Source organism: Miniopterus schreibersii, assembly GCF_964146895.1.
Source record: "Miniopterus schreibersii genome assembly, chromosome: 4".
NCBI classification, from domain to species: domain Eukaryota; kingdom Metazoa; phylum Chordata; class Mammalia; order Chiroptera; family Miniopteridae; genus Miniopterus; species Miniopterus schreibersii.
In genome coordinates, this window is record NC_138105.1 from 71,438,791 (window position 1) to 71,466,225 (window position 27,435).

General features: G+C 49.9%; 1 protein-coding gene across 5 annotated transcripts in view; it reads left to right on the plus strand.

The window, feature by feature from the left end:
* CACNA1A (calcium voltage-gated channel subunit alpha1 A) overlaps window positions 1–27,435 on the plus strand; it is a gene marked incomplete at its 5' end in the record, with an annotated part of 198,458 nt that overhangs the window by 129,211 nt on the left and 41,812 nt on the right. For all 5 annotated transcript variants that reach the window (XM_081134439.1, XM_081134442.1, XM_081134443.1 and 2 more), the window contains 7 exons: window positions 6,968–7,431; window positions 9,009–9,147; window positions 10,667–10,796; window positions 14,965–15,024; window positions 15,822–15,928; window positions 24,547–24,646; window positions 26,321–26,481. In XM_081134439.1, coding sequence (XP_080990565.1) covers window positions 6,968–7,431; window positions 9,009–9,147; window positions 10,667–10,796; window positions 14,965–15,024; window positions 15,822–15,928; window positions 24,547–24,646; window positions 26,321–26,481 — 1,161 coding nt within the window. The remainder of the gene's footprint in view (window positions 1–6,967; window positions 7,432–9,008; window positions 9,148–10,666; window positions 10,797–14,964; window positions 15,025–15,821; window positions 15,929–24,546; window positions 24,647–26,320; window positions 26,482–27,435) is intronic.

The window sequence follows — 27,435 nt, forward strand, 5'->3', positions numbered from 1 at the left end:
AGGCAGGCTGTGGATTCAATCAAGTAATTGCGGGTAATGGGCATGCAGGTAACAGGCTTCCGAAAGGAACAGTTAGAGAAGGAAGGGAAGTATTCCAAGCTAAGAACAGCATGTGCAAAGGACCAGAAGGAGGCCAGTTTGCAGTTTGCATTTTGGAGGGTGAGGAGAGAAAAAAGGTTGAAGGGACAGTGGTGGATCAGCCAGCAGGGCCTTGAGTCCTCTCGGAGCCATGGGAGGCCCCTGAAGTAATTTTAGGCGGAATAAAGTATTCAGTACAGGACTGCCTAATTAAGGACCAATGCATCACTGTTGCTATTATTACTACAAATATAACTATAAATATCATTTTTAGTATTCTATGTGCTCCCATTATTGAAGGAGGCAGAATGAGAGGGACAGAATGGCAGCACAGCCTGATGGCGAAGGGCCAGGACTCTGGAGCCAGAGGTCACATTCCTGCCCCATCACTTCCTGGCTGTGTGACTTGCAGTGTATCACTTCCCCTCTCTGGGTCTCTGTTTCCCCACCTCCAAAGTGGGGATAAGTGCAGTACCTACCTCCTAGGGTAGACATAAGATTCAAATGAGTTAGTATATGTAAAATGCTTTAAATAGTGCCTGGCTTATAATAAGTGTTCAATAAATGTTAACTATTAGGATGAGTATTATTATTAAACTATCAATAGATGTTAACTTTTTGTTGTTGTTAATCCTCACCCAAGGATGTTTTTTTCATTGATTTTTAGAGAGAGTGGAAGGTGGGGGGGGAGAGTAAAAAAGGAGAGAAATATCAATGCAAGAGAGAGACCCTTTGATCAGTTTCCTCCCACATGCACACAGAAAAGGGGCCAGGGACCCAACCCACGACCCAGGTACACTCCCTTAACTGGGAATCGAACCCTCAACCCTTCAGTGCATGGGCTGACACTCCAACCACTGAGCCACACCAGCCAGGGCTAGATGTTAACTATTTTTATTAGTAGTGGTAAACACTCAATAGGCATTAGCTATTACTATTATTATTAAAACTCACAGCCATTAAAAAACAACTTAAGATCCGTAGTCTTTAGATTGTTCACTCACTCTTTTTACAGATGGGGAAACTGAAGCCCACAGAGGAAAAGGGACTTCCCTAAGGGCAGCCAGCTACCAGTAGAAGTATGAAATTCCACTGCTGGCCTCTGTTCCCCCCTCCTCCCCAGAGAAAGAAAGTACCTCCCACTTCCACACACACATGCTCAGCTGGTCAGGCTCTATCCTAAACCAGGATGGCACTGCTAACTCCCTTGTTAATAGGCATGTCAAACGCCCTGGCCAGGAGAGGCGTTATTCATTTGGCTGATAAAAAGGTTCTAATGCTCGCTGGAAATAAAACTTCAGGCACTTTTTACAGAAAAAAGTCCAAGATTGAGCCATTCATCTGCTTTAAGAAAAATAAGAATGACAAAGTGAGAACTTTATTCAAGAATATAATACAGTAAAAAGACGTTTCGGTTCCATATTACAGCGAAGCCAGTGGCCCTGCCTCAGAGGTCTGCCTCCCGCATTTTTCCTCTTGTCGTTCCTTGGGCCTTTTCCCAGACACACTCTGTGTTTTTCATTCTCCAGAATACTGATAATATATATGATTGTTTTCTTTCTGTTCCCTCTGCTTCCCGCCATTTCTACTTCACTTCATCTCGTTTCCCCAGCTTTAAATCTCTTCCTCCCCTAAAGCTTTCATTGGCTCACCCCAGTGAAAAGTGAGTGGAAGCAATTCTGTTTCATATCATTCAATAGTTGTTGGCCTCAGGTCCCGCACAGCAGGCAGCTGAACCCAGTGGCACCCCAGGGCGACCAAAGTGAGGATGGAGCTTTCCCTGACCCCCAGTTAAAACCTGGATCATAGAGTGTCCACCACTCACTCCAGTAGTGGGAGGACTCTGCTAGATCTGACTGAGCACAGGAGACACTGCCAAGACCTGTACCCCACCCCCCAGAATTAGCATCTCGGCTCTTTGCCTCTTAGTTCTACCTGCTCTCATCACCATGACAACCCACTGCCCAAAAGAGCAAGAATCGAGATACTGAACTTCTGAGCTTCACAGCTTATCCTGCATGGGGAAGTAGGGGTGCTTCATCCTTTAACACCCTGATTCTTATAGTACCCCCACTGGGCCTTAGCCAGTACCTTCAACAACCCCATTCCATGTACCCCAATGTATCTGTCACCCCTATTTTCTTCATTGAGTGGCATCGTATCTTAAAATCTCTAGGACTAGAGTCCAGCTCAGCCCCTTCCCAGCTGAGTAATACTGGGCGAATGCCTTTGCCTCTCTACGCCTCAGTTTCCTCATCCTTAAAATGGGCTGATTCTAATACCACCTCCAGTGGTGGTAGTTGTGGGATTAAATAAGTTAATACATGTCAGTCCTTGGGACAGTGGGGGCACAAGGAAGCAGGACCACCCTCTGGGTCTGGGGCCTGAGCATGCCCCAGGCAAAATGTCCACAGCCCTCGTCAGAGGGATGCTGAAGTGATTAGCTGGCAAAGGGATGTGGTTCAAGACAAGCATTATGCAACCAGCTGCCTATTAAGGGCAAAGGATGGCAAATCCCCAAGAGGAAGGGGGGAAGGGGCCTGACTTCAGAGTTTTCTGCCCCTTTTAGGTTCTCCTTGGAGACATTTAGAAATGAAACCTCTTGGAGATTGATAGTGGGCTGCTGCCAGCTGAGCTTGTTAAAACTACAAGACAGAACAAGGCCTGCCAGTCCCCTTTTCATCTGAACAAGGGGCTCGTGGTCCCATACGTGAGGCTGTACCTCTATCATTGTGGTCCCAACTGCTGTGTTATTGAGTACACCTTCTCTGGATGGTGGCCAAAGGATTTAGCTCAGCCTGCTTTTTGATAGGGATCTCTATTTTTATTTTAATCCTCACCTGAGGATATTTTTTCCATTGCTTTTCAGAGAGAGTAGAAGGGGGAGAGTGAGAGAGAAACATCCATAGGAGAGAGACACATTGATCGGTTGCCTCCTTCACTCATCCCTACCTGGGCTGGGGATCAAGCTTGCAACCGAGGTACGTGCCCTTGACTGGAATTGAACCCGGGACCCTTCAGTCCATGGGGTGACGCTCTAACCACTGAGCAAAACCGGCTAGGGCAGGGATCTCTATTTTTAAAATATATATAGAGCCCGGCCGGGCGTGGCTCAGTGGTTGAGCGTTGACCTAGGATCCAGGCGATTGGGGTTCGATTCCCGGTCAGGGCACATGCCCGGGTTGCGGGCTCAGTCAATGACGACTCTCTCATCATTGATGTTTCTGTCTCTCTCTCTCCCTCTCCTTTCCTCTCTCTGAAATCAATAAAGATATATTTTTTAAAAAAAATAAAAATTAAAAAAAAATAAAATATATATAGATATATATATATTCCCAACCAGGTTTCCATCTGATGGACAAACTTTTACAAGAGCACCAGCAGTGGGTTAACATTAGGAGCCCATTTGTGGGCTGTGCAAGACAGTGAAGAAATACTGGTTTCAAATTTATTTCATTTAACCCGCACCATTACAGCTGACGCTCACCGTCCAGGCACAGGGTTCGTGTCCCAGAGCTACTGGCTGTCCTCGGTGTCTGGGGTCCCTTAGCTGTAGAACACCCTCTGACCTCTGCCCCCATCTTCACAGGGCCTTCTCCTCTGCGTGCCTTCTCCCCTTCTCTTCTAAGGACACTTGTCCTTGGAGTTAGGGCCGACCCTAATCCAGGATGATCTCATCTCATGATCCTAACTTAATTACATCTGCAGAGACCCTTTTTCCAAAGATGACATTCTCAGGTCCCAGATGGACATAGTTTTTTAAGGGGCCACCATTCAACCCACCACAGTGCAGCCTCTAACTCCACCCCAAAACTCATGCCCATCCCATGTGCAAAATACATTTTCCCCATCCCACTATCCCCGAAAGTCTTAACCTATTACAGCATCACTCAAAAATCCCAAATCTCATCACCTAAGCTGGGAATGAGTGAGGCTCTGAGTATAGTATAACCCATTTGGAGACAAAACTCCGGAAGCTAGAAAACAAGTTGTCTGCTTCCAAAATAGAATGTTGAGGCATGGGGTAGACATTCTTAGTCCAAAAGGGAGAAATTAGAAGGAATAAAGGGTGACTGGTCCCAAGCAAGTTCTAAATCCATCAGGACAATTCCACTGGATGGCAAGGCCCAGGAGTAACTCTCTAGCCCTCAGCTCGCTCACACATTTATTCCTCACAGTGACTCAATAAGTTTCCCATGTTCTTGTTACTGGTGAGAAACAGGCTCTCACTGGTGGCTACAGAGCAAATCAGCACCAGGATCTTCGTTTTCATCTCCAAGTTACAGGGAAGGTCTCCTACCATTATTTCCATTTCAAAGGTGAGGGATCTGAGGCTCAGAGAGGCTAATCAAACTGCAGAGGGTCACGTAGCTGGTAAGTGGCATCACTGGGACTTAAACCAGGTCAGTCTGTCTTCAAGGTGTCAATTCATGACCTACTCACGTGCCAGAGAAGTGAGAAATTCTCCTGGGCCTGCCCTTCCTGTGCATCCTCAGAAAGACAAGTCTAAAAATAAAACACCTTGTCTCTCCTCTGCTTCCTAAACACCACCAAGGCCTTTTGCAAGTTCAAATACAAAAACAAAATGAGGAAGATGGTGCCAGTGGCTTAGCCTTTGGGAGGCCCTCCAGGGAGGCCAGCTTTTTTATTTTTAAGCATTGGGTAGATTTAGGCTTCCAGATTGGGCCTGGGGAACCAGGCCTGTGCTGTCTGGGGGCTTCAGTTCCTGTAACTGCTTTCTAATCCGGGCAGTAAATGAAAGGGGTAACCTGAGTGCTGTCTTTTGCCCGCTCTGGTCTCGAGTGAATGTATGTGATGGTGATGGCCTGACAAAGCCATTTTCTAGTATGACAGCTTGTCCAGGCCTCAGTTTCCCCATCTGTATAATGGGAGCAGTCATATCCCAGCCTGATAGGACTGTTCAGGAAGTTAATGAGTTGAGATAGAACAGTGCCAAGGATTCCCACACCCACCAGCTATGGGCTAAGCCTCTGGGAGGCCTCAAACTGCTTCATAAGACAGGTTCAGTGTCAGGTAGGGTCAAGAATATGGACGCTGGAGCCGTGTTGTCTGGGCTCCAAACTGGCTCTGCCACCAACTGCCTGTGTGGCCCTTGACAAGGCCCTTCTTGTCTCTGGGCCTTGGTTTCCTCATCTGTAAGATAGAAATAACAATACTGCCTACTTCCCATGGCTATTCCAAGGAGTAGATGAGCTGATAATGTGTAAAATCCCACACACAGCAAGGACTCAGTAAGTGTGAGCTGTTACGAGGACATGTGGAGGGCACAGGTTGCAGAAGCAAGGGTTGCCTTTAAGAAGAGCCAGAGAGGCCGGTGTGGCTCAGTTGGTCGGAGCATCATCCCGTCCACCAGAGGGTGATGGGTTAGATTCCTATTCAGGGCACATGCCCAGGATGCTGGGTTCCATCCCTGGTCGGGGCGCATGTGGGAGGCAACCAAACGATGTTTCTCTCTCACATTAATCTTTCTCCTTCTCTTTCCCTTCCTTTCTCTAGAATCAATAAAAATTTAAAATTAAAATAAAAAGTCATGGAGAGAATTCTTAGACTGCAGAGCCCTCTGGAGAGAGGAGTCATGGAGATTATATACAACAGAGGTCCTTTGTTTCTGGGAAACAGACTTGGCCACGGCCAGTGCCCAGGGATTGGGGGACAATGAGGTCCCTTATCTGAGGATCGAGGGTCCAGAAGGGGGTGTGAAAGCAAGCAGACCACACTGAGGGGCCAAGCCCTTAGGGAGGCAGCTAGGGAACCAGGTCCACCTGGATCCAGCAGAGCAGAGCAGGGCCTCGCAAGGTCAGGCATGCAGTGAGAGGGGCCTTACAGGCCCCAGATGCCAGCCACCTTCACCAGGGCCACGGCTCCTGAGGGTCTTTGCCAAGCTGGGTGTGAGTGTGCAGATGGGACACACAGACTGAAGGGAGGTCTGGATCTGTAGGACTTCTGGGCCCCAGTGTCCTCATTTGAAAAATGGGACATTTATTTATCATCTGACAGGAAGTGACCAGGCATTTGCCTGGCACTATCTCATCCCCCCGCTCTCTACCTCCAGCTACACCAGCCTCCTGAAACTCACCAACCTTGTCCCCACCTCAAGGCCTTTGAACTGGCTGTTCCTTCTGCCTCAAATGCTTTGCCCACCAAACTTGTATCCATGTGAGAAATTATCCCGTTCGTTTACCAGCGCTGTTGCCTTGGGCAAGAGACTAACCTGTGTGAGCTTCCGTTTCCTCATATGTGAAGTAGTGCTAATAACTGTCCCTCCAGGAGCTGAGGATGAAGGGGCTGTTCAAGTCCATGCTCAGAACAGTACCTGGGAGTTTATGTTACTCAAGTGTCTGCTGTTACTGTTTCTATTGTTATTTTGTAATATGTTTACCTGCATATATTGCCTGCTTCCCCTAAGTGGAATGTTGGGAGGGGACAAACATACTACAGGCATTTAAAGCCCGGAGACATCCCCACCCTGAAGGAGATGGTGTCCCCTTGTCTACTTTAGCCACTCCTGGAAACACTGTGTCCCCAGTTCTGCCTAGGAGCTAATGGGGGACAAGCAGGCCAGTCTAGAAGTTTTGGTTGGGTGGGTGCAGGCTCTGGCAGAAAGTTCTTTTTCCCTCTTATTTCTCGTGCCCCAGGAAACAGCCATCCTGGCAGGAGAAGCAGCAGCTGAAATCTGGGGAGGTGGGCAGTGACATTACATGGGGATCAAGAACCTCAGTGCCCGGCACACTGGCCGGCTTCGGGACACGCCTCTTGATGTCCGAGTTGTACACTCGCTTGATCGTGTCTTAGGCAGGATCCAGAAATGTTCTCTCTCTGTTATTCTAACTCAGTCATGAGTTCTTTTTCATTGGCCTGCCTTCCACAGAGACACCCAGGGCTCCGGGGTACCCGTGTCGGGCCCCAACCTGTCGACCACCCGGCCGATCCAGCAAGACCTGGGTCGCCAAGACCCGCCGCTGGCCGAGGACATCGACAACATGAAGAACAACAAGCTGGCCACTGCAGAATCGGCCAGTCCCCACGACAGCCTCGGCCACCCCGGCCTGTCCCAGAGCCCAGCCAAGATGGGGAACAGCACCAACCCCGGCCCCACAACGGCCCCATCTGCCACGGCCACCAATCCCCAGAATACCACCAGTCGCCGGATGCCCAACAACCCGGGGAACCCCTCCAACCCCGGCCCCCCCAAGACTCCCGAGAACAGCCTTATCGTCACCAACCCCAGCACCACCCAGACCAACTCAGCTAAGACTGCCAGGAAACCCGACCACACCACGGTGGACATCCCCCCAGCCTGCCCGCCACCCCTCAACCATACCGTTGTCCAAGGTGAGACTCCACCCTCGCATGTCACTGGGCGGGGACCAACGTCCCTGGGCTCAGTCCTAGAGGCTCAGCTGTGTGACCCTGGACAGTGACCCCACCACTCTGGCCTCAGTTTCTTCCTCTGGAAAATGGGTGTTCCTGTAGTTTCTGCCCCACAGGGCTGCTGGGAACATTAAATGAGATAACATGCATGCAGCAGCCGGCCTGTACATGCTCAGTAGGGCTAGTGATATTTCCTGCATCCCGAATCCCCTCGGGAGAGCCAGGAAGCCACCATATTTGAGGAGCAGTGGATTCTTCTGGTGGAAATTTGGGGAAGTCAGATGATTCTCTCAGCCAGGGCTGTCCAAAGAAAAGTGACACAGGCCACATAAGTAATTTTAAACTTTCTGGTGGCCATGTTAAAAGACAGAAAGGAAGAAGGGAGAGATAGAGGGGAGGGAGGGAGGGAGGGAGGGAGGGAGGGAGGGAGGGAGGGAGGGAGGGAGGGAGGGAGGGAGGGAGGGAGGGAATGATTGAAAAATATAAAAGAAATACAAGTAGGTAAAATAAACTAATAGTAAATTATATTTAATGCAAAATGTTATTTATATCCAAAATGTTACCATTCAACACATGATCAATATTTTTTAAATTATTAATGAGCTATGTAGCATTCTCTTTCCCGCACTCAGACTTCGACATCTGTGTGCTTACAGCACACCACCGTCGGGATTAGCATGTTTCATTGTTGAACAGCGCAGGTCTAGGCCCTTGAGGTATCGGTAGTTCTTACCGCCCCCTACTCCATCCCCCATCTGAGATTGGGACCAGGGAAGCACTAGGAATTTGAAGGTGACCCAGTGAGTTTGTCACTTCCTAGAATAATAATAGTAACCCAGTTCTTCTAGTGTCAGTTCTGTGCAAGAGGTTTTCATGAGTATGTTCTATAAATGCACAGTCCCATATGGTGGATCTTGTCATTGTGCCCATTTTACAGATGGAAAAACTGAGACTCAGGGAGGTTCAGTCTGCCTGTGGACATATAGTGAGGTGAAGTTACAGAATCAATGTTGGGAGGGTGGTAGCTCCTGGCCCTGGTCAGGAGAGGGATGTTAATGGGGGGGGGAACAGTTTGACAGTAGGTAAGCTCAGTATCCCCACCTGTAAAGTGGGATATTGGGACTCACCCTGCCTGCCTTCAAGTGACAGTCTGAAAAGCATCATGAGATGGAGGCAGGTCTGTGTTAATATCCTGTGAGGGTCCCTCCAGACTCAAGGCTGTAGAGTAGTTGAGAGCAGGCACTCTGGGGCCAGGCTGCCCGGGGTTCAAGTCCCAGCTCTGCCACTTCCCAGGTGTGTGACCTTAGGCAAGTCACTTTGCCTCGCTGTGCCTCAGTTTTCTCATCTGTAAAATGGGGAACATAAAGTAGCAACCTCATAGGGTTATGTGAGGATTAAACGGCATAATATGGTGCCTGGCACATAGTATGCACTTTATCAGTGTCAGCTGCTTACTGCCTGCTCTGGGGAGTGAACAGGAGCCCAGAGGCTTGTGGAAAATCGTGGCGGGAGCCCTGTGTTGGTTCTTGTCCCAACAGTGAACAAAAACGCCAACCCAGACCCACTGCCAAAAAAAGAGGAAGAGAAGAAGGAGGAGGAGGAAGACGACCCCGGGGAAGACGGCCCCAAGCCCATGCCCCCCTACAGTTCCATGTTTATCCTTTCCACGACCAACCCGTGAGTACGACCCACAGCTGGGGTGGAGGGAGTCAGGCCAGGCGGGGGGGGGGGGGGAACCTCCAAGACCACCCTTAGTCAAAAAGGGACCATTGAGCAAATTTTTTAATAATGCCCTTTTCTTGAGTCACATAAGATAGAAATTTGTCATAAAGTACTGATTTTGTTGGAAAAGACCCACTCCTGCCATCAGCTGGGAAATCTTTGTCATAAATATCCAAATCTCCACTGTCCATAATATGACAGAGGCCCCTTGCAAGTGGTCCCTTGTGCAGTCACTCGCCTAAGGTCACTCGACAGCCTGTACAACCGGGCGCGGCGGCCCCTGACTGACCTCCGCGCCACCGGGGTTTGCGCTCTGAGCGCGTGTCCTCTGCCTGCGCTCCACGGCCCCCGTCACGGGCGTCCTCGAGGATGGATTATTTAGGAGAGAAACCTACCACGTGCATGTCGTGGTGACTCAGCATTATTTTAGGATTACGTTTTTCCAAAGGGTATTCCTTGAAACTCTGGTCCCTCAAAATGCTTCTCAACAAAGAATCATGTCAAATAAGCTGGGGGGAAGCGGTAACTGCTTTCTACAACTGGCCTGTTTGGGGCTCACCCTATGCGTTTAATTTTATTTGGTTGACATTACCTGTTTTACTAGAGAAATATTTACGTGGTCCTTACTTTGTGCCTGGCATGGTTCTGAGTGCTCTACAGATTAAAAAAAAAAAAAAAATCTCATAATAATCCTATGGCATTGGTACTATGCTTAGTCCTATTTGACAAATGAAGAAACCGAGGCCCAGGAAGGTGAAGTCACCTGCCCAAAGTTAGACAGCAAGCAAGTTGGGGAGCCCAGACACAGACTGACTCCAGCATCCCTGTTCTTTATCACTCATTCCTACTGCCATTCATACAACCTATGACATATTTATTATTTTTAGCTCCACTTAAACTGTTAAGTGCTTAAGTATTATCTATTAGCATATTAAAGGCTCTAATAAGGCTTGTAATTCATAATTTAAGTAACTAACTTTTGAAGCCCCTATAGTTAACTCTTTGATCCCCACCTTCTCGTGAGTTAGGCCCTATTGTTATGGCCACTTCACAGATGAGAACACAGAGCAGGGAAGTAACTTGCCTAAGGTCACTGTACTCATTTTGTTTTAAAGAAATATATTTAAACCAGAGTTGCCCAGTTTTGTTTAACCATAGGCCATTTTATGATCTCCTACAGAATCAAGGACAATCCAGCCTGGGAATCAGATGTTCCAAGAGGGTTGTTTGGGAGTGATAAGAACTTATAAACAGGGCATGTGAATATCTTCGCTAGTTGAGGGCCCCCTACCTTCTTGGGATGTTAGGACCCTTGTGCACTCCCAGATGTAGGCGCTTGATAGTTTGCTGGGCGTGGGACTTTGGGAGTGAGAGATCTCAGGTAGTGTTAGATGACATAAGGGTATGACAGAAGGAAAGGGCTTGCGAGCCCATGGTCTGAGTGAACCTCTGCACGCCCGTCTATTCCCAACAGCCTTCGCCGCCTGTGCCATTACATTCTGAACCTGCGCTACTTTGAGATGTGCATCCTAATGGTCATCGCCATGAGCAGTATTGCCCTGGCGGCTGAGGACCCCGTGCAGCCCAACGCACCACGGAACAATGTGAGTCCCACCCAGCATCCCCTCCCCAGCCCAGCTTCTCTGCCTTGGGCCACTTTCTCCTGCATCCAAAAGCTCATAGCCAGGGTGGAAGGGATGCTGGTCAGGAGGGGAAGTTCCAGTTCTTTGGGGATGTTCTGGAGAGTAGGATCCTTGAGGAGGCGGTGGCTCTATGCACCTGGTGAAGAAACAGTAGCCCAGAAAACTAGAGTCCCTGGTGCGAGGAGTGAAGTTCACAGAATGTGGGGTTGTACTTTCTCTGCAGAATGTAGGGGGTACTCGGGCGGGGGGTGCTCCAGAGGCAGCCAGGTCTCACCAAGCACTCTTCCATTTCAACAAGAAGTTTTAAAAAGGATTATTTTCACTCAGAAACAACCTAAATTTTTAGCTTTTTGGGAAACTAAAAAGCTCTCTTTGGGCAGTCGAGGGTCTGTGAACAGCCCCTATTAATTGAGCACTTGCTGTGTTCCAGGCATCACCCCAGGGCACTTGGCATGCAAGCCTTCCCAAGTATCCATATTGGATAGTTGGGAAAACAGGCTCAGGGAAGTTAAGTGACTGGTCCAGGATCACACAGCAGAATCCCAATTTGATCTACCCTAGAGGTCCCGCTACTTTTTTTCCAACCATCTCCCTTCACTGAGCATCTACTCTGCGTCCAGCCCTCCTTGAAGCCTGCTAGTTAAGAATCAATGTGTGCCAGTGGTTGAGAGGGGAAACTGAGGCACTGGCAGGCAAGGGTGTGGCAGAGGCTGGACTGGCAGCGGTACCTACTTCCCCTGCTCCTGTCCCCATCACTCCCCCCTGCCCAACACCAAAGGTACATTTTCCACTGGGAGTGAGGCCCTGCCACCCTCCCTAAGTGAGCTAGGAGCCTCGTGGGGCTGGAGGGCCCCATAAATCAAGGCCTCCTGTTGGCAGCTTACCTTGCACTTTCCCTTTTTTTGCAGGCCTGGCAGGCCTCCTGGGGACCCTACTGCAGGGGCGGGGGCAGGGCAGCAAAATGGAAGGAAATAATTAGAACATGGCTCCTGGAGGAAACCAGCTTCAGGGCAGGGCTGAGTTTACACTCCGTTATCTGCCCAGTTCCCCAGGGGCCTCCAGGAGACATAGAGAAGGTTCTCTCTCCTGCAGAGAGGGGAGGGGTGTGAGGGGGCTAGGGGAACTGCAGCCCCCAGGACTGTGGGCACCCAGGCAGGGCTCCAACCAGCCCTCATGGGGTGTTTTGCAAAACATCTGCTCCCCACTCCATCTCACAGTTGAAACTTCTCCTCACAAAGCTCTTTCCTGGTCAAGAAGACGGTGGCCCTGTACTGCCATCTGATGCCCAGGGACCCCACCCAGAGTTCTTTATATTAGCCAAACGAGGACAGGCCTCAGAAAAGTGCCTAGAAAATGCATGATCCATTTACCAAGGATTTTAAAGTGCACACACCCTTCCCCGGCCAGGCGTGGCTCAGCGATTGAGCATCGACCTAGAATCCAGGAACCACGGTTCGATTCCCAGTCAGGGCACACACCTGGGTTGCGGGCTCGATCCCCAGTCGGGGGCGTGCAGGAGGCAGCCGATCAATGACAACTCTCTCATCATTGATGTTTCTATCTCTCTCTCCCCCCCTCCCTTCCTCTCTCTGAAATCAGGAAAGATATATATATTTTTTTTAAAGTGCACACACACCCATGAAACCACCACCAGGGGCAGGAAATAGTATAGAACCGCCCTTCTGGTGCCAACTCAGTTGCCCCTCTTCTTCCTTCTGGAGGGGGTTCACAATCAGGGACACCATCTGGAGACATGTTAGGTTGTCATAACTTGGGGTGGGCAGGGGGGTGCTACTGGCATCTAGAAGGTGGAGGCCTGGGACGCTGCTCATTGCTTACAGTGTGCACAGGGCAGCTCCTTACAGCGAGTGATCCAACCCCAAATGTCGATGGTGTCAAGCTTGAAAAACCCTACCCTAGAGGTAACCACAACCCCACTTTTGGAAGGAGCATTTCTTAGCTTCTCCGACTTTCCCACCTGCATGAGCGTCCTTAAACACTAGAATTATTTTTGCCCATTTCTAACACTAAGCAGGCAGAATCATTCTGTGCCTTGCTTCCGTCACCCAGTGTTGTGTCTGCTGAGAGATGAGCGCGTATGGCTGTGGGTAGTGGCGGCCATCCTTTTTCATTGCTGTTTAATGTTCCACCATGCAGCATGATTCATTTCTTCATCTTCCAGTTGGTGAGCACTTGGGGTGTCTCTGCTTTAGAATCGTAATACTCCCCTCACCTGACATGTCTCTGGGGCACCTGGGCATGACTTTCCCTAGGGTGTGAAACCAGAAATGGAGTTTTTGGATCATAGAATTTGCACTGGTTGGACTCACTAGGTGTGACCAGATGTTTACTGGATGGTGTGATGGTTTCGCTGGCAACATATGGGGCTCCTCCTGCTCCACAGCAGTGTCAACACTTGATGCTGGTGGCTCTTTCATTTGGCCGACCTGGTGGGTGTGGAAGGGAATCTCATGGGGTCTTTGATTTACATTACTCCTGTGGTAAACGAGACTGAGAACCTTTTGGGATTAGACTGAGCCACAGAAAATTGCCACTTATATAGGTCAAAAGGATCTAAATATTAGATATGGTTGAATCTGATTTATTGGACTTTTGATTTCCTCTTACCCCACTTCCTCAACTCTCCAGAACTGGATTCACCTAACCATCTGGCCTGCCCACTCCATTTCTTCCTTCTTTCCTCCCTTCCTTCCATTCATTACTTTATTTAGTTGCTCTTTAATGAATAACTACTGTGTGCCAGGCACAGAGTAAACATCGAGGATTGACAGGGTATGAGATGGTCCCTGCCTTCCCAGAACTCACAGAGCGCCAGGCATTTGGCCATGCTGTACCCTCTGTTTGGCGCACCTGCAGTGCTCTCCCTCCACCATCTCCTCTGCCTACCCAGCTCCTTCCAGCCCCTTGTGCTTGCCACCTGCTCCAGGAAGTCACTCACTGGCCATGCTGGTCCCTGATGGCCCTTCAAGCCCCACACATAATGGGAAAGTGAGTTGTGACCATACAGATCACAGAGATCAGCTCCTGAAGGACCTAGTGCAGCTTCAGCTATTCATGCATTCATTCAGCAAACACTTCTTGAGCACCTGCTGTATGCCTGGCGCTGTACTGTGAGCTGGACATGCCACAGGGACAGACAAGCGTCCCTGCCCTCAAGGAGCTGACATTGATGTAGGGAAGATGGACAATGAGATTATTAATAACTGTAACAAGGGGTTTGTGAGAAAGTGATAAGTATGGAAGGTGGAGGACAGACTAGGTAAGGACGATAGCAAGTGCCAGGAAGTGACATTTTAAACAGGCGATCAGAGAAGACCTCACTGAGAAAGTGATATTTGAACCAAGCCACAAAGGACGAAAGAGAGGGAATTGGGTGGGACATGTGGAAGAGCATTTCAGACAGAGGGAACAGTGTGTGCAAAGGCCCTGAGGTGAGGAAATCCAAGGTGGCAGGATCCAAGCAAGTGAGGAGGAGAGTGAGAGAAGATGAGGACAGGGAGGTGACCGGGCAGATCGTGCAGGGCTTTGGGGGCCATGGGGAAGACTTTGGTTTTTACCTGGAGTGAGGTGGGAGCCGCAGAAGGTCCCTGACCTGGGCCCTCTGCTGGCGGTACTCTGTGATTATCAGCCCTTACCAAGAAGCTGATGGAGTACCCCTTGTGTTTAACCATGTGGGAGGCACTGTGCCTCCACAATCACAATCCTCACAACAGCCTCACATCAGAGACATGAGAGGACCCAGGCTGCAGGACATTGTTTGTCCAGGCAGACACCACCTGGCCTTGGCAAATAAAAAAGGCGCCCTTCCCGTTGGTCAGCAAACCAGCTTAATAGAGTAGTTTTGTTAGGACTTTGCTGCCATCTGCTGGACAGTTTATTCCACAACATACAAATCTACACCGTGAGACAAGGGAGTAGGGGCCCTTGTGCAGTACACACCCTGCCCAAGGGTACTGGGCGTCTGGGTTGCTCCCTCTGAGTGGAGACACTTCTCCTTGTGGACTTTGCTGATGGCTGAACACCCCCCACAGTGGCCCATCGCTAGGTTCACAGGGGCTCAGCTAGAGCAAGCCATGACCCACTGCCCCCTTGCTTTTGTCCCCTGCAGGTGCTACGATACTTTGACTACGTTTTCACAGGCGTCTTTACCTTTGAGATGGTGATCAAGGTGAGTGCCAAGAGATTCTGCTCCCTCAAGAATAACAGCCTAGCACAGGAGGGGATTGGAAATGCTTGGTGTGTTTGAGGAGCAGCAAGGAGGCCAGTGTGATTGGAAAGACTGAACAAGTAGAATGGAGAAAATCAGGGCAAGAAGATGAGAACAGGGCGGTGACAGGGTGACAGGGACAGGTCAGGCATAGGGTTGGTGGCCACAGGGAGGACTTTGGCTTATACCCCAAGTAAATGGGAGACTTAGAATGTTCAAAGCAGAGGGTCATGACTGGACTCAGGTGCTCACAGGCGCCCTCTGCTCTCTGTGGGAGGACAGACTTGGAGGAAAGGACAGGGTGAATGGGAGCCATGGAGGGTTCAGAGCAGAGGAGGGAGGGTGGGTGGGAACCTAGAAAACTAGGAACAGATGATTGAGCTGGCCCAGACAAGTGATGATGGGGGCCAGATAAGGGTGGAAGCAGATAAGGTGACAAGTGGGCAGATTTTTGGAAGGTTTGGAAAGTAGAACCAACAAGGATTGCTGGTAGATCCAAAGTGGAGTGTAAAGCAAAGAGTCAAGGGGGACCCTAAGGTTTGGGCCTAAGAGCCAGCAAGTCAGAGCTACCTTTCATGAGGTGGAGAGGGGCCAGCTCTCATTGGGTGGGGCTTCTCACTCCTCGCCAAGATCCTCTGGCCTCTGCCTCATCCCTACAGTACAAAGTGACCCCATTGGTGACCATGCCCCTAGAAGGGTGGGGGCTCCTCCCAAGGTGGGGATGAGGGACCTGAGCACTGTCTCTTCTACCCCCATAGATGATTGACCTGGGGCTCGTCCTGCACCAGGGTGCCTACTTCCGTGACCTCTGGAACATTCTTGACTTCATAGTGGTCAGTGGGGCCCTGGTGGCCTTTGCCTTCACGTAAGTCTCTTTTCGAGGCCTCCACCTGCCTCTTCGGCCCCCTTGCCCCATTGGATCAGAGGACGTGGTCTCATGGTGTAGGGATGGGAAGCGTGGGCTCTGGGTGGTGGGAGGCATCGCATGCCACTGGGAAGAGCTCCGATTGGCTTTTGCATGCTGTCCACCGTGGAGGAAGATGGAGAGGGACTCCACCTTCTGCCTCCTCGCGTCACGACCCCCCGCTCTGCTGCTTTCCGTAGACTAGCCCTGCCAGGACATTTCATCTCCCTTCTGCTCTGTAAGCATCACCCAAACCACTGTCTCTTTGGGGAACCCCTAAAAAGACAATCAGGAAACAAATGTGCATGAGAATTCAGACCCCCACCCTGTGCCTGAGGCCCCCATAGTTGTAGACTTGGTGACTCCCCTTGTGTGTCTTTCACTTCTCCTGGTGACCCCAGGACACGTGGCATATATAAAAGGCCATGCGTCGTCAGGCAACTCCAGGGTGGCACCCAAAGGCTAAGCAGCATTAGCTCTTAGGGCCCTGGTAGCAAACTTAGCCGTACATTCCTCAAGTTGTAGGCATCTGGGTCAGGATCAAAAGACCTAACCAGCCCCTAATCCAGAAACGAATCTTCTTGGGGTCCCTGTCTCTGCCCATCACAGTGGATTGTTCCCAGGAAGGAGAGTCTCAGAGGGATTCTGACCTACCTGCCCCCCAGCAGTGATAAATCAGGGGCTTCTCTGTGCCCCTGCCTCCTGGCTGCCCTCTTAGCAGATCTGTAGGGTGTTCTCGAATGGCCCCCTGACCAAACAACAAGGGCTTTGGCCCATGAGGGCCAAAGTGATGGCCCATTTCCAACTTAAGGACTGAAGTGGGCCACTGTCAGACTCTTCCCCAGGAATGCAGTAAAGTCAGGTTGTGTCCAAAGAGCAAGAAGTCTCCAGAGTTATGGATGCCTCTGAGCCAGTGTAGATGCACCATGAGGGCCAGGAGGCTGATTATATTTCTGATCTGTTCCCCTCCCCACCCCCTTTTTTCTTTATCTTCTACTTTCCCCTCATCTTTCTCTCTCTGCACTGGCTCCTTTTTTCTTTCCCTCCCTCCTGCCCTCCCTCCTCCTTTCCCTCCCTCTTCTTAAAGTAATTATTTATTGTAGTATTAGAGCAATGGAAGAGATTATTTTTTAAAATCAAGAAGTTTGGCCACACTGTCATTAAGATGTTCTGTAGGTAAAAATAATAATAATAAACAGCCCGGCCGCCGTGGCTCCACAGTTAACCATCAACCTAGGATCCAGGAGATGGTGGTTCGGTCCCCGGTCAGGGCACATGCCCGGGTTGCAGGCTCCATCCCAAGTCGGGGGCATGCAGGAGGCAGCCGATCAATGACTCTCTCATCATTGATGTTTCTATTTCTCTCTCCCTCTCCCTTCCTCTCTCTGAAATCAATAAAGATATATTTGTTTAAAAAGTAAATAAATAAACAAAGTTAAATGCCCAGCAAATGGGGGAATTAGCGCAAATAAGACAAGTCAATGGCCTTAATATATAAAAAGCAATTACAAATCATTAAGAAACACTGACCCACAATAGGTAAATGAGCAAAGGACTCAAAAAGAAATTAATACAAACCAGATACAATTTGCTTCTCATCAAGTTAACACCAGTTTCTTCAGGGGGAAAAAAAAATATTTTTAAAGGTAATACACAGGGCCTGTGACAGTATAGTAAAATACACTCCTCCCTCCCTCCAGCAACTATTTGAGGGGCTCCTAGAGGTGTCAGGTAAGCACCCTGCTAGGCCCTCAGGCCGTTTAAACTCTGAAGAGCCAAACATTTACTGCCCTCAGCCTGGATCAGCCCTCAAACCCCTTCCTTCCCTCGCTCCTTTTTCTCTTTCTCTCTCTCTGGCTCCCTCTCTTGCTTTCTCTCCCCTTCTCTCTGTTTCCCTCCCTTCCTCTCTGTCTTTTTATTTTTTGTCTCTCCTCCCTCCCTCCCTGGCCCATATCCTTCGGTGATGGGAGCCGAACCGTCACCTGACCTGAGTGTGGCCCGGAAAAGGCAGACACTCCACCGTGTGCTCTGGCATCAGGAGACCCACCGCCCTCCTTGTGTCTGGGGAGTGGTCTTCATGACAGGGGAGGGCCAGCTCCAGCAGGCACCTCTCCCACGCTTCCTCTAGCCCTCCAGGATGACCTCTGCCCAGCAGCTCCAGCGTTCATCTGGTGGCAGGAAGTAGGGGGGACCCTGTCAGTCACGTCCATCTGTTCACAAACTCCCCTGCTTTGCCAGCTGTGCCCTGAGTAGTGGGTTTTGCCCTCCATAGCCACCACTGGGAGTGGCACAGTAGAAGTGACATCTGATCAGCTCACCCTGGCACTTCTCCCTGACCTCAGTTGAAGCTGACATGCTTCAGCTCTGAGGAGAGGGCCCCACTGCTGCCCAGTCCCACCTCCATCCCTCAATTCGACCCTCCCAATTTGGGGAAGGAGAGGCCTTCAAAAGACCCAGAAACAAGCCTTTCAACCATAGAGCTTTTGCCATGATGGACTGTAGTTTGCAATATGCTGTTTCTGGGCTCCCTGGATCCATAATTAAGCTCCACTTTAAGCCAACCAAATCTGTAAAAACAAAATTATTTTTCCACGAAAAATCAATCAGCAGAATGATTCTTTGTGCTGCAAAAGAATCTGCCACAGGGAACAGATAGTTTTTTTAATTTCTGCATTTTCTTTTTCAATATAGTCATACAAAGGCTTTCTAAATGAGCCTACAGAAATTTGGCAACATACTTCTGGAGTCAACCTTTTAAGCTGGTTTCATGAAGTTGCTACAGGCACAAAGCCAGCCTCAGCTTGTGACCTTGAAAATCCCTGTTTAAATTTTTTTTTAAATTCCAATACAAGGAAAGGTCCAGAGATTCAAGGCCATCCTATGAGCCTCAGTGGGCTCATGGATATAACAAGAACCGGGGGTGCAAGATTTTGCCAGTGGAATCCTGAAAAATGCCAGGGACTCTCATGGGATTTTGGAAGAGCTGACAATTAAGGAAGCACCTCTTTACAATGGGCATAGGGCTGGGAGAGAGAGACCCTGAGACCCCAACTCAGACATGCCCTCCCCACCTTACTGCTAAGAATCCATCTGGTGCTGCCATTCCTCCTCCAGGTCAGGGCTGCAGACCTGGCACCGCTGGCCGAGCACCTTGATCAAGCCACTCCTGCATTCCCATGGGGCCAAACTGCCAGGAAGCTAAAGAAGGAGCCCTCAAGCTGTTCCTTTTTACCCCAGAAAAGCTTTAGAATCCTCCCTCTGGCTGCCAGTTTCTGACATTTGCCCGAGAAGTTCTCTTGCCCCATGAGGACTTAGCTTACTGTCTTTCTTGTTACCAAGTAGATATCATTTTGGCAGGAGCAGAGTATGCTCTAAGGATCTCAGCCTGAGTACCCAGCCCCAGAGTCCTTTACTTCTTCTTTCTGGTCTTTTAACTTGCTTTCTCTGTCCCATGTGCCTGTCTCCTCATAGACAAGGCTGAGACCCCCGACAAGTGTTAGATTAACCTTATTGTTTTAGAAAAAGGTTCCTGCAAATGTCTGATTTCTCTCTAGACGTGCAAGTCCATTAGCCTCTCAGTGCCTCAGTTCCCCCATAAAATCAAGAAAATCGACTTGGTAATCATGATACTGACAGCCCTCCATTTATGTAATCTTCATAGCAACCCTCTGTGGGAAGCTCTTAGTGCTCCCATTTTATAGATCAGGAAACTGAGGCCCAGAGGGAAATGAGTCTAGCAAGATCACTAAGTCGAGTTCCGCTGTCAGATCCAGGGTTGCTGCCGGTCTCCCGGCCCTGGTTGTGAAGGCTTTCAGAAGTTGGCACAATCAGACTTGGTAGCCCAGCCAGCCTGGGTTCCTGGAGGCCCTGACAGGCACTGGAAATCCAGGGGAAGAGGGCACGAGACTGTTCTCTCCCTTGTGGGAAGGAATCCCTCCCTGTTGCTATTCTGGCCTTTTGGGGTGGAGGCAAGGACTCTGCTGCGTTGCTGTGATTGTGGCCCCGTCTCGGGTATGAAAACCAATCCCTGTGGTCCTCCAAGGGATGTGTCGAAGCTCTCCTGACAGTTTCCACCCCTCCTGCACCTCGCCCGAATATCTGTGTGTGTCCTGCCCACCCACTGACCGTGTGCCATGTCCATGTGACCGCCGTTAATGCGCCATCTCATGAGCCATCATATGTAACATCACGCTCTGTGCCCACGCATCTGGGCAGCCACCTGACATTTCTCAGCAGCTGACAGATCATGATCCTGCCCTCACTGCCAAGAGTCCATCTGGTGCTGCCACTCCTCCCTCAAGGCAGCCGGGCACAGCTGGTGGAGCACCTTGATCGAGCCTCTCCTGCATGCTCAGGAGCTGAACCCCCAGGAAGCCAAAGAAGGGGCCCTCAGACTGCCACTTATTTTATCCCCATTCTCAAAAGAGGGCCCGCCCCTCAAAGGCATCATTTTTCTTGCATGTGATGAAACAGAAAAGAGATTAGGGTGCAAGATATGCACACCTGGATTTAAGTCTCAGTCTGCTGCTTCCCACCTAGGTGACCTGGGACAAGTCACGCTCCCTCCCTGGGCCTCATCTGGAAAATGGGCATATAATGGTGTCATTTCCCGCAGATAGATGCAGAGATATTTAAAAGAGTTATGTGTGACACTTAAAGTCAGCATGTTTAGTAAAAATCACTGTCATTGAATGACTCCTTAATAATCTATAATGGAGAATCTACACAATTCTGTGTGTGCAGTAATCCCTAGATGCTTGGAGCTTTGAGAACCACCAAGCAATGGGAACCCAATGGGAGCATTTGTAGGAATTTAAGCCATTCTTTGGTTTTGAAAATAGCACTCACTTCAAAGGGGGTGATGGATGGGAAATTCCGTAGAGTATCTGCTTGGCAGTGGTGCTCCCACCGCCTGCTGGCAGTCGGGGTTTTCTCACCCTGATTTCCAGTCATGGTTGGAGGGCTGTAACGAGACCAAGCCTGATGAGATGAGCAAGGGGCCACTGCCTGACGCCGAGAGCTTTCTCCAGGCCCTCATTTTCTCAGAGGACTCTGGGCAGTTGCCCTCAGTTTCATCCCAGGTTGGAAGTCTTTACTGACCCTTTCTTCATGACTTAGGGGATAAAGCCACGAGCATAGCAGCTGAGCATCGGAGCCCCAGAGGCCTGTTTTACAGATGAGAGTGATAATTAAGAGCAGAGCTGGGACCTAAACCCAGGTGCCCCAGCTCCAAAGCTCGTAACCTCCAGGGCATTCTAAAGCCCTCCAGCACCAGAACCTCTGGAGAAAGGCCATTTCTCCAGCTCTTGGCAGTGACCCTCAGTGGCAAATTCGCCTTTGGTAATTGATGACCTTCTGGCTGTCCTGCTACTTGGAAATTTGGCTTTCTCAGTGTTCTTGGGCAGTGCCAGGGGCCTGCCAAGGGCAGGGGACGGAACGGGAGGGGGGAGCTTCCTGATGGAAGGATGGACATCAGCCGGAGCCGCGAGCCTGAGGCTGCCCCTCTTGGTGCTCGCGAAGGGCAGGGGGTTCTCAGGTGTGTGTGTGCGTATGTGCGTGTTCTGTGTTCTTTCTTCTGAGGCCGCTTACGATCTGTCTCTCCCTCCGACGCCACCTCACCAGGAGCAGTTCACGGTAAAGTCTCAGTCTCTCCTCTCTCTGTCTCTCTCTCTCTCTGTCTCTCTCTCTCTGTCTCTCTCGTCTGTCTCTCGTTCTTCATGCCCTGGTGCAGCTGCGTTGGTTCTGGGCCTGTTTCCATGGCCTTGTGTCCTTGCTGCTGTCCTGTTGCTTGCAGTGACCAGAGACCCCCTCAGCCTGCTCCCCAGAGAGGAGGAACACTGAGAGGTCTTGGCCACTGCCTCCCACCATGACCACCTTGGTGGAGAACGGAAGTGGGGGGGCTCCCCAGGGTCTGATTTCAATATGGCAGTTGACCTCTGTGATAGTTACCAGAGGAATGAGAGTGTCCACCTCCCAGATGACAGAAGGGTGAACTGTCCAAACAGCTGGACTTGGGATATGAGAGCAGAAAGTCCCCCACACCCAGGAGTATCTACGTGTTCAGCAAAGTGGTTCCAAAATCTGGTTGTTTTCTCTAAAAGCGCCTTAATCAACCTATTTTTGCATGCTCAGGAGCCCAACTGCCAGGGACACTCTCCCCAGTGCCTCAGTAGCAGGATGGCTTCTCATCCTTTCCAGGGGGCAGAGTGTCTCCTGGAAGAGAGACCCTCCCCACAGTGGCCATGGAGTCATTTTCAGATGAGCGGATGTACCCCAGGAAGGGTGTCCCCGATATCAGCCATTCGGCACATCAGGACTTGAGCAGGGTCCACACGCAACCTAGATGTCCAGTTGCTTGACGTTTTTTTCCTCCAACACACAGTCTAAACTTCATTTTAGTCTTGCTACGAAACTCTGTATTATCCCCTTACAGCCAGTATTATTAACCTCAGACAGAACCACAGCTGCAAACATGAATCCAACCCGACTGAAACAGTTGCTTCGCAAGTTGTTGTATTTCAGCCGGGTTCTTTGTTAAAAAAGCAATTTGCCAGTGCTAGGAAGGTGTTCAGGATCCACAGCACAAACCGGAGACTTCCCCTCTGACTGAAGCAGAAGCCTGAAAGACACTTGAAAAAGAAATGACTGTTCCCCTGCGTGACCCAGTTATTTAATTGTGTCCCTGTTCTGCCTAAAATGATCTCAGTGACTCTCCTGAAGTGTGTCTCATACTGTAGGGGCACAGCCTTGAAACAATAATGATGACTTTGGTTTAAAAGAGAAAACCAAAAGAGAAAACTGGACATCTAGGTTGTATGTGGACCCTGCTAAAATCTTGATGTGCTGAGTGGCTGACATTGGGGACACCCTTCCTGGGGTACATCTGCTCGGTTGGGCATGGTCCCATGAACCAAGAGGCCACTGGTTTGGTTCCCCGTCAGGGCACATGCCCAGGTTGCAGGCTCGATCCCCAGTAGTGGGAGTGCAGGAGGCAGCTAATCGATGTTTCTCTCTCTCTATCCCTCTCCCTTCCTCTCTCTCTAAAATCAATAAAAACATTAAAAAGAAAGAGAGAGAAAATACATGTTCAGGCTGCTGAATCCTGGGACATAGCTGATGTCCAGTTCTCTTTATTCCCTGAAAAAGGAGAGAGGGAGCTCTGCAAATGCAAATGGTGTTTTTGCACCTGGCTACCCAGATGGGTCTTTGAGAAAACTCTTATCTATGATCCAGGAGGTAACTATAGGAAGATGGTTGCTAGGAGACTGGCCACACACACCCCCAAAGAACTCTGATCTGAATCCACATGTGTCCTGAGACCACAGGCCAGGTGTATGCTGGGTGCTGGGACAGAAAAACAAGATTAAGGGGAAATGAGCATGCAGAAGAATAAATCACAGTTTAAGCCTTTGAGAAGTGTTCTGTCTAAAGCCAAAAGCAGAGACAGAAAGATGATTCTGAAACAGCGCTAGGGTCTGGCAGAACCCAGAGGCAGTCAGAGGAGGACGTCAGATGAAGGGGCATTGAATTGACCTTCAGGGCTGCGTGGTCCTGTGGCTGGGGCAGTGCAGGGAAGGCATTTCCAGCAGTGGGAACAGAATGTGCAAAAGCAGAGGCAAAAGGGTGTGGCGGGGGGTTGGGCGTGTAGCAGGTGATGAGAATGCAAAGGTTAAGGTAAGTTGGGCTAGATTTCAAAGAGCCTCAAGACACACTTCTAGAAATTCAGATGCTCCCGGAGGATTCTGAGCGGGAGAGGGACATGGTCATTGGCTTTGGCCACTGAGTGCAGGAAAGATGGAAGAAGGGAGACAGGGAGTGGGGGAAAGTTGGGAGAGGGGTAATGGGGGTCCAACCTCAGACCGTGGCCAGGGATGAGTGGCGGAGGTGTTTAGGAGGCGGCTCACTGGGGTGGGGATGGAGGACAGGAAGTTGAACATGGCTCTCCGGTTTCTGGCTTCAGTGACTGGTGTGTACCATTCACAAGCCTCGGATGGTGGCCGCACCCTGTGCCCTCCTCTTAGGGGGCCTTGTCCCCAGGGTCTGTGCTGCTAAGACTCACACCCAGTGGGTTGAACCCCTATGCAGCTGTCTGACAACGATGGGCAAAGGGCCCCTGAAAAACCAAGGCACCTGGTGTTCTGGTTCTTTCCACTCCTGTGGACTCAGGGAATTTGGGGGGCATGGGGTGTTGGTTTAAGGGCTGCCTTAAGCATCTCCTAAATCCTGTTGGGATGGTGAAAAAATCTTATTTTCTGGAAGCTTGCCAAGGCTACCTCCAAAGAGAACACGGGGCAGCCAGCTCCCCTGTGCTGGGCCTGAGGGCCACCCCAGGCAGCTGCTCAGGCCCCAAAAGATGCTGGGGGGACTTCAACAAGCCCAGACCCCAGAACTACAAAAAGCCACCTGCTCACTGGCTCCCCAGCCCAAATGTAGCAGAGAGCTGGGCCACTCTTCCCCTGCAAGGGCAGGGCTGTGCCAGGCTCCAAGGGTGGGCTCATGTGGAGCTGTGGGCCACCCACCACCCAGCCTGACCTCTGCTCCCTCTCTTCCCTTCTCCCTACCCTAACGTCCCTCCACAGTGGCAATAGCAAAGGAAAGGACATTAACACAATCAAATCTCTCCGAGTCCTCCGGGTGCTACGACCTCTTAAAACCATCAAGCGGTTGCCAAAGCTCAAGGTGAGATTGGGGCATGTGGGAGGCCTGTCAGGGCTGCCATGTGCAGTTGAGCAGGTTGCACGCTGCTCAAGGGTACTGCGTTGAGGGGAGTGCTGAGAGCATCGCTACCGTTGTGTGTGGCTATGTTTATTACCACAGCTTTCCAGCAGGTGGCAGTAACGTGGATTGATCTAACAAAATCTATATATTATGACAATTTTCCATTAGATGAAATGTCTCATCAGAATTCCTTTTCCTAATTCACATGAAAGCTTCATGGATAAAACAGGATGTCACCCTAATCTGGGAAGCAGCACACTAGGTGTCTGGTCCTACATACCCTCTGACTTTTCACCTGCCTATCCGAGGCTCCAGTATCTCCTGTTCCAAAATATGGTGAGCCAGCATCCCCAAAACTTATTATTCTAAAAAAGAAGGGGGAGAAAATGAAATAAAACCTAGTCACTTGAGAACATCTTTTCAGTTTATGCTCCACCTGAAGGCATCATCTCTTAATGTTTCTTTAAATCAAGTCACTTTGTTTTTTGCTTAAGTGGGTTTATTTTAAAAGGAAATGCTTTTTCAAATTTGGAAAACCAGTTTTTCAAATTGGAAAACCAGAACCCACTGTTAACCATAGGTAAAACTAAATATCTGTTCAACAAACATAAGATACCGCTATTAAAATCTAGTCAAATACTGTTGCCTGACAAAGGCTTTGAACATAGATACTGCTTTTTCCTGATTAAAATGAAAAGTGTCAGTGTTAGGAGTTGACAGTGTTAGGAGCAACTAAGGAAGACTTTCTCCTTCCCTCAAAAGGACTGAAAGAGAATTGGAGCAGGAATAACTTTATTACTGTGTGATTCAGTGGAACTTAGTGTTGGGCTCCTATAGGACCTAAAACTGTGTCTGATATCACCAAGGGCGTGCCCACTGCCATGATTTTGGAATATTGACATGAATGCCAATATGTCGAGGAATGTTAACAGAGATGACATGTGGCTGCCCTTTGAATGTGAAAGTGCGCTTGCATTGAAATACATGGTATCCCAGCAGTTTTCGGTTCAGTGGTCCTTGCCATTTTCTGGGTCACAGCCCCCTCAGAAAGCCCCATGCAAGCCATGCACTCTCTCGCCCTGGGGAAAGCTGGCTAAGCTAGCCTGTAATGCCAGCAGGATCAATGATCCTTGGTGTCCTCTCATGGTTAGGACCCAATGTGATTAGAAGCAGAGCAGGGTGGGGGACATTCCAGACCAGGACCCCCACCTTCTCCAGGGGTTGATGGAAGGGTCCCATCTTGCCCAGGGCAAAATCTCCTGGGCACAGGAAGTCATCTCTCAAATCCAGAAGTCCAAGCGATGAAGACAGGGAGTGGCGTGAGGCAGGGATACAAAATTAACAGGAAATTCCCTCTCCATTGAGGACCTTTCTTTCCTCTTGTCCTGAAGAGCCACACCCTTAACCTGGAGAGGCTCAGAGAAGGGTTTCCACTTCCCAGGGGTTGAAATGGGGCATTTTTGGTATTGGGTCCAGACCCAACATTTACTTCTCAGAACTGTGTAGTCTTAACATGGCTCATGTCCTGGTCTGTAAAATGGGAACGATGACAATACTCTGGTATTGTGGGCTGCTGGAGGCGGAGGCTCGGCAGGCCCCCAGCCCCTCACACCCTCTCTCAACCTCACCCGTCAGGCCGTGTTTGACTGTGTGGTGAATTCCCTCAAGAATGTCTTCAACATCCTCATTGTCTACATGCTGTTCATGTTCATCTTTGCCGTGGTGGCCGTGCAGCTCTTCAAGGGGAAGTTCTTCCACTGCACCGATGAGTCCAAGGAGTTTGAGAAAGACTGTCGGTAGGTCTCCACTCTCCGAGGGTCCCCACTGGGGCTGGTGGGTGGGGAGCTGCAGAGGCACCAGTCTCCTGGCTCGGAAGCTGCAGTGCTGGGCCTGGGGAGTGACCTGATGGAAGCCGCTGGAGTCTGGAGAAGGGAAAACAGCGATGGAATTTAAGTCTCTGTCCGTCCCTTTGGGATGAGCCATAAACTAGTTGCTTAACTTTTCATTCACCAGTTTTGTCAAGTGGGGGATATTAATACACATCCATGCTCCCTTATATGAAACCTTTACAGGCAGGTGTGTTTCAAATCAGAATATTTTGAGATTTATAGTGCATGACCCTCACAGGGCCTGCCACCCTCGGCTGGGTCCAGAGCAGCCCTGTTCTCAAACTTTGTTACCATGTGGTACACAGTATTTCTGCCCAGAAACGTGTACCTATTTGCACCAAATGGGATAAATAACAAGTATCTAGAGCCTCACATCCAATTGGGTCAAGTTTTGTTACCAAAGAAGTGAAATCCAAAATGGGCACACTTTGTCAAGGGCTAGATAGTAAACACATTTGGCTGTTTGGGTCACAGTCTCTGTCGTGACTGCTCAGTGCTGCCACACAGGTCAGAAGCAGCCGGGGACAAGCAGATAAATGATTTGTTTTCAACCATTTAAAAATGTTTTAAAAAAATACTATTCTTAGCTTATGGGCCATACAGAAACTGGTCCACATTTGGTCTAGGGGCCATAACTTGCCCACCCCTGAGATAGGAGAAGGGTGTTTGGTTTTCAGAACTTTCTGGATTTGGGGGTGTGGGTGAGGGGTCGTGGGCCTCACGACGGAGGGCTCTGGCCTCAGCTCAGGGAAGCGCTGGGCCTTCCATTTAACCGAGTGCTCAGTGGACACTGCTGGTGCTGGTGCGGCAGATGTCAGCCTGTGGTTATTTTGGTGGCTGTTCCTAGAACTGAAAGGATTC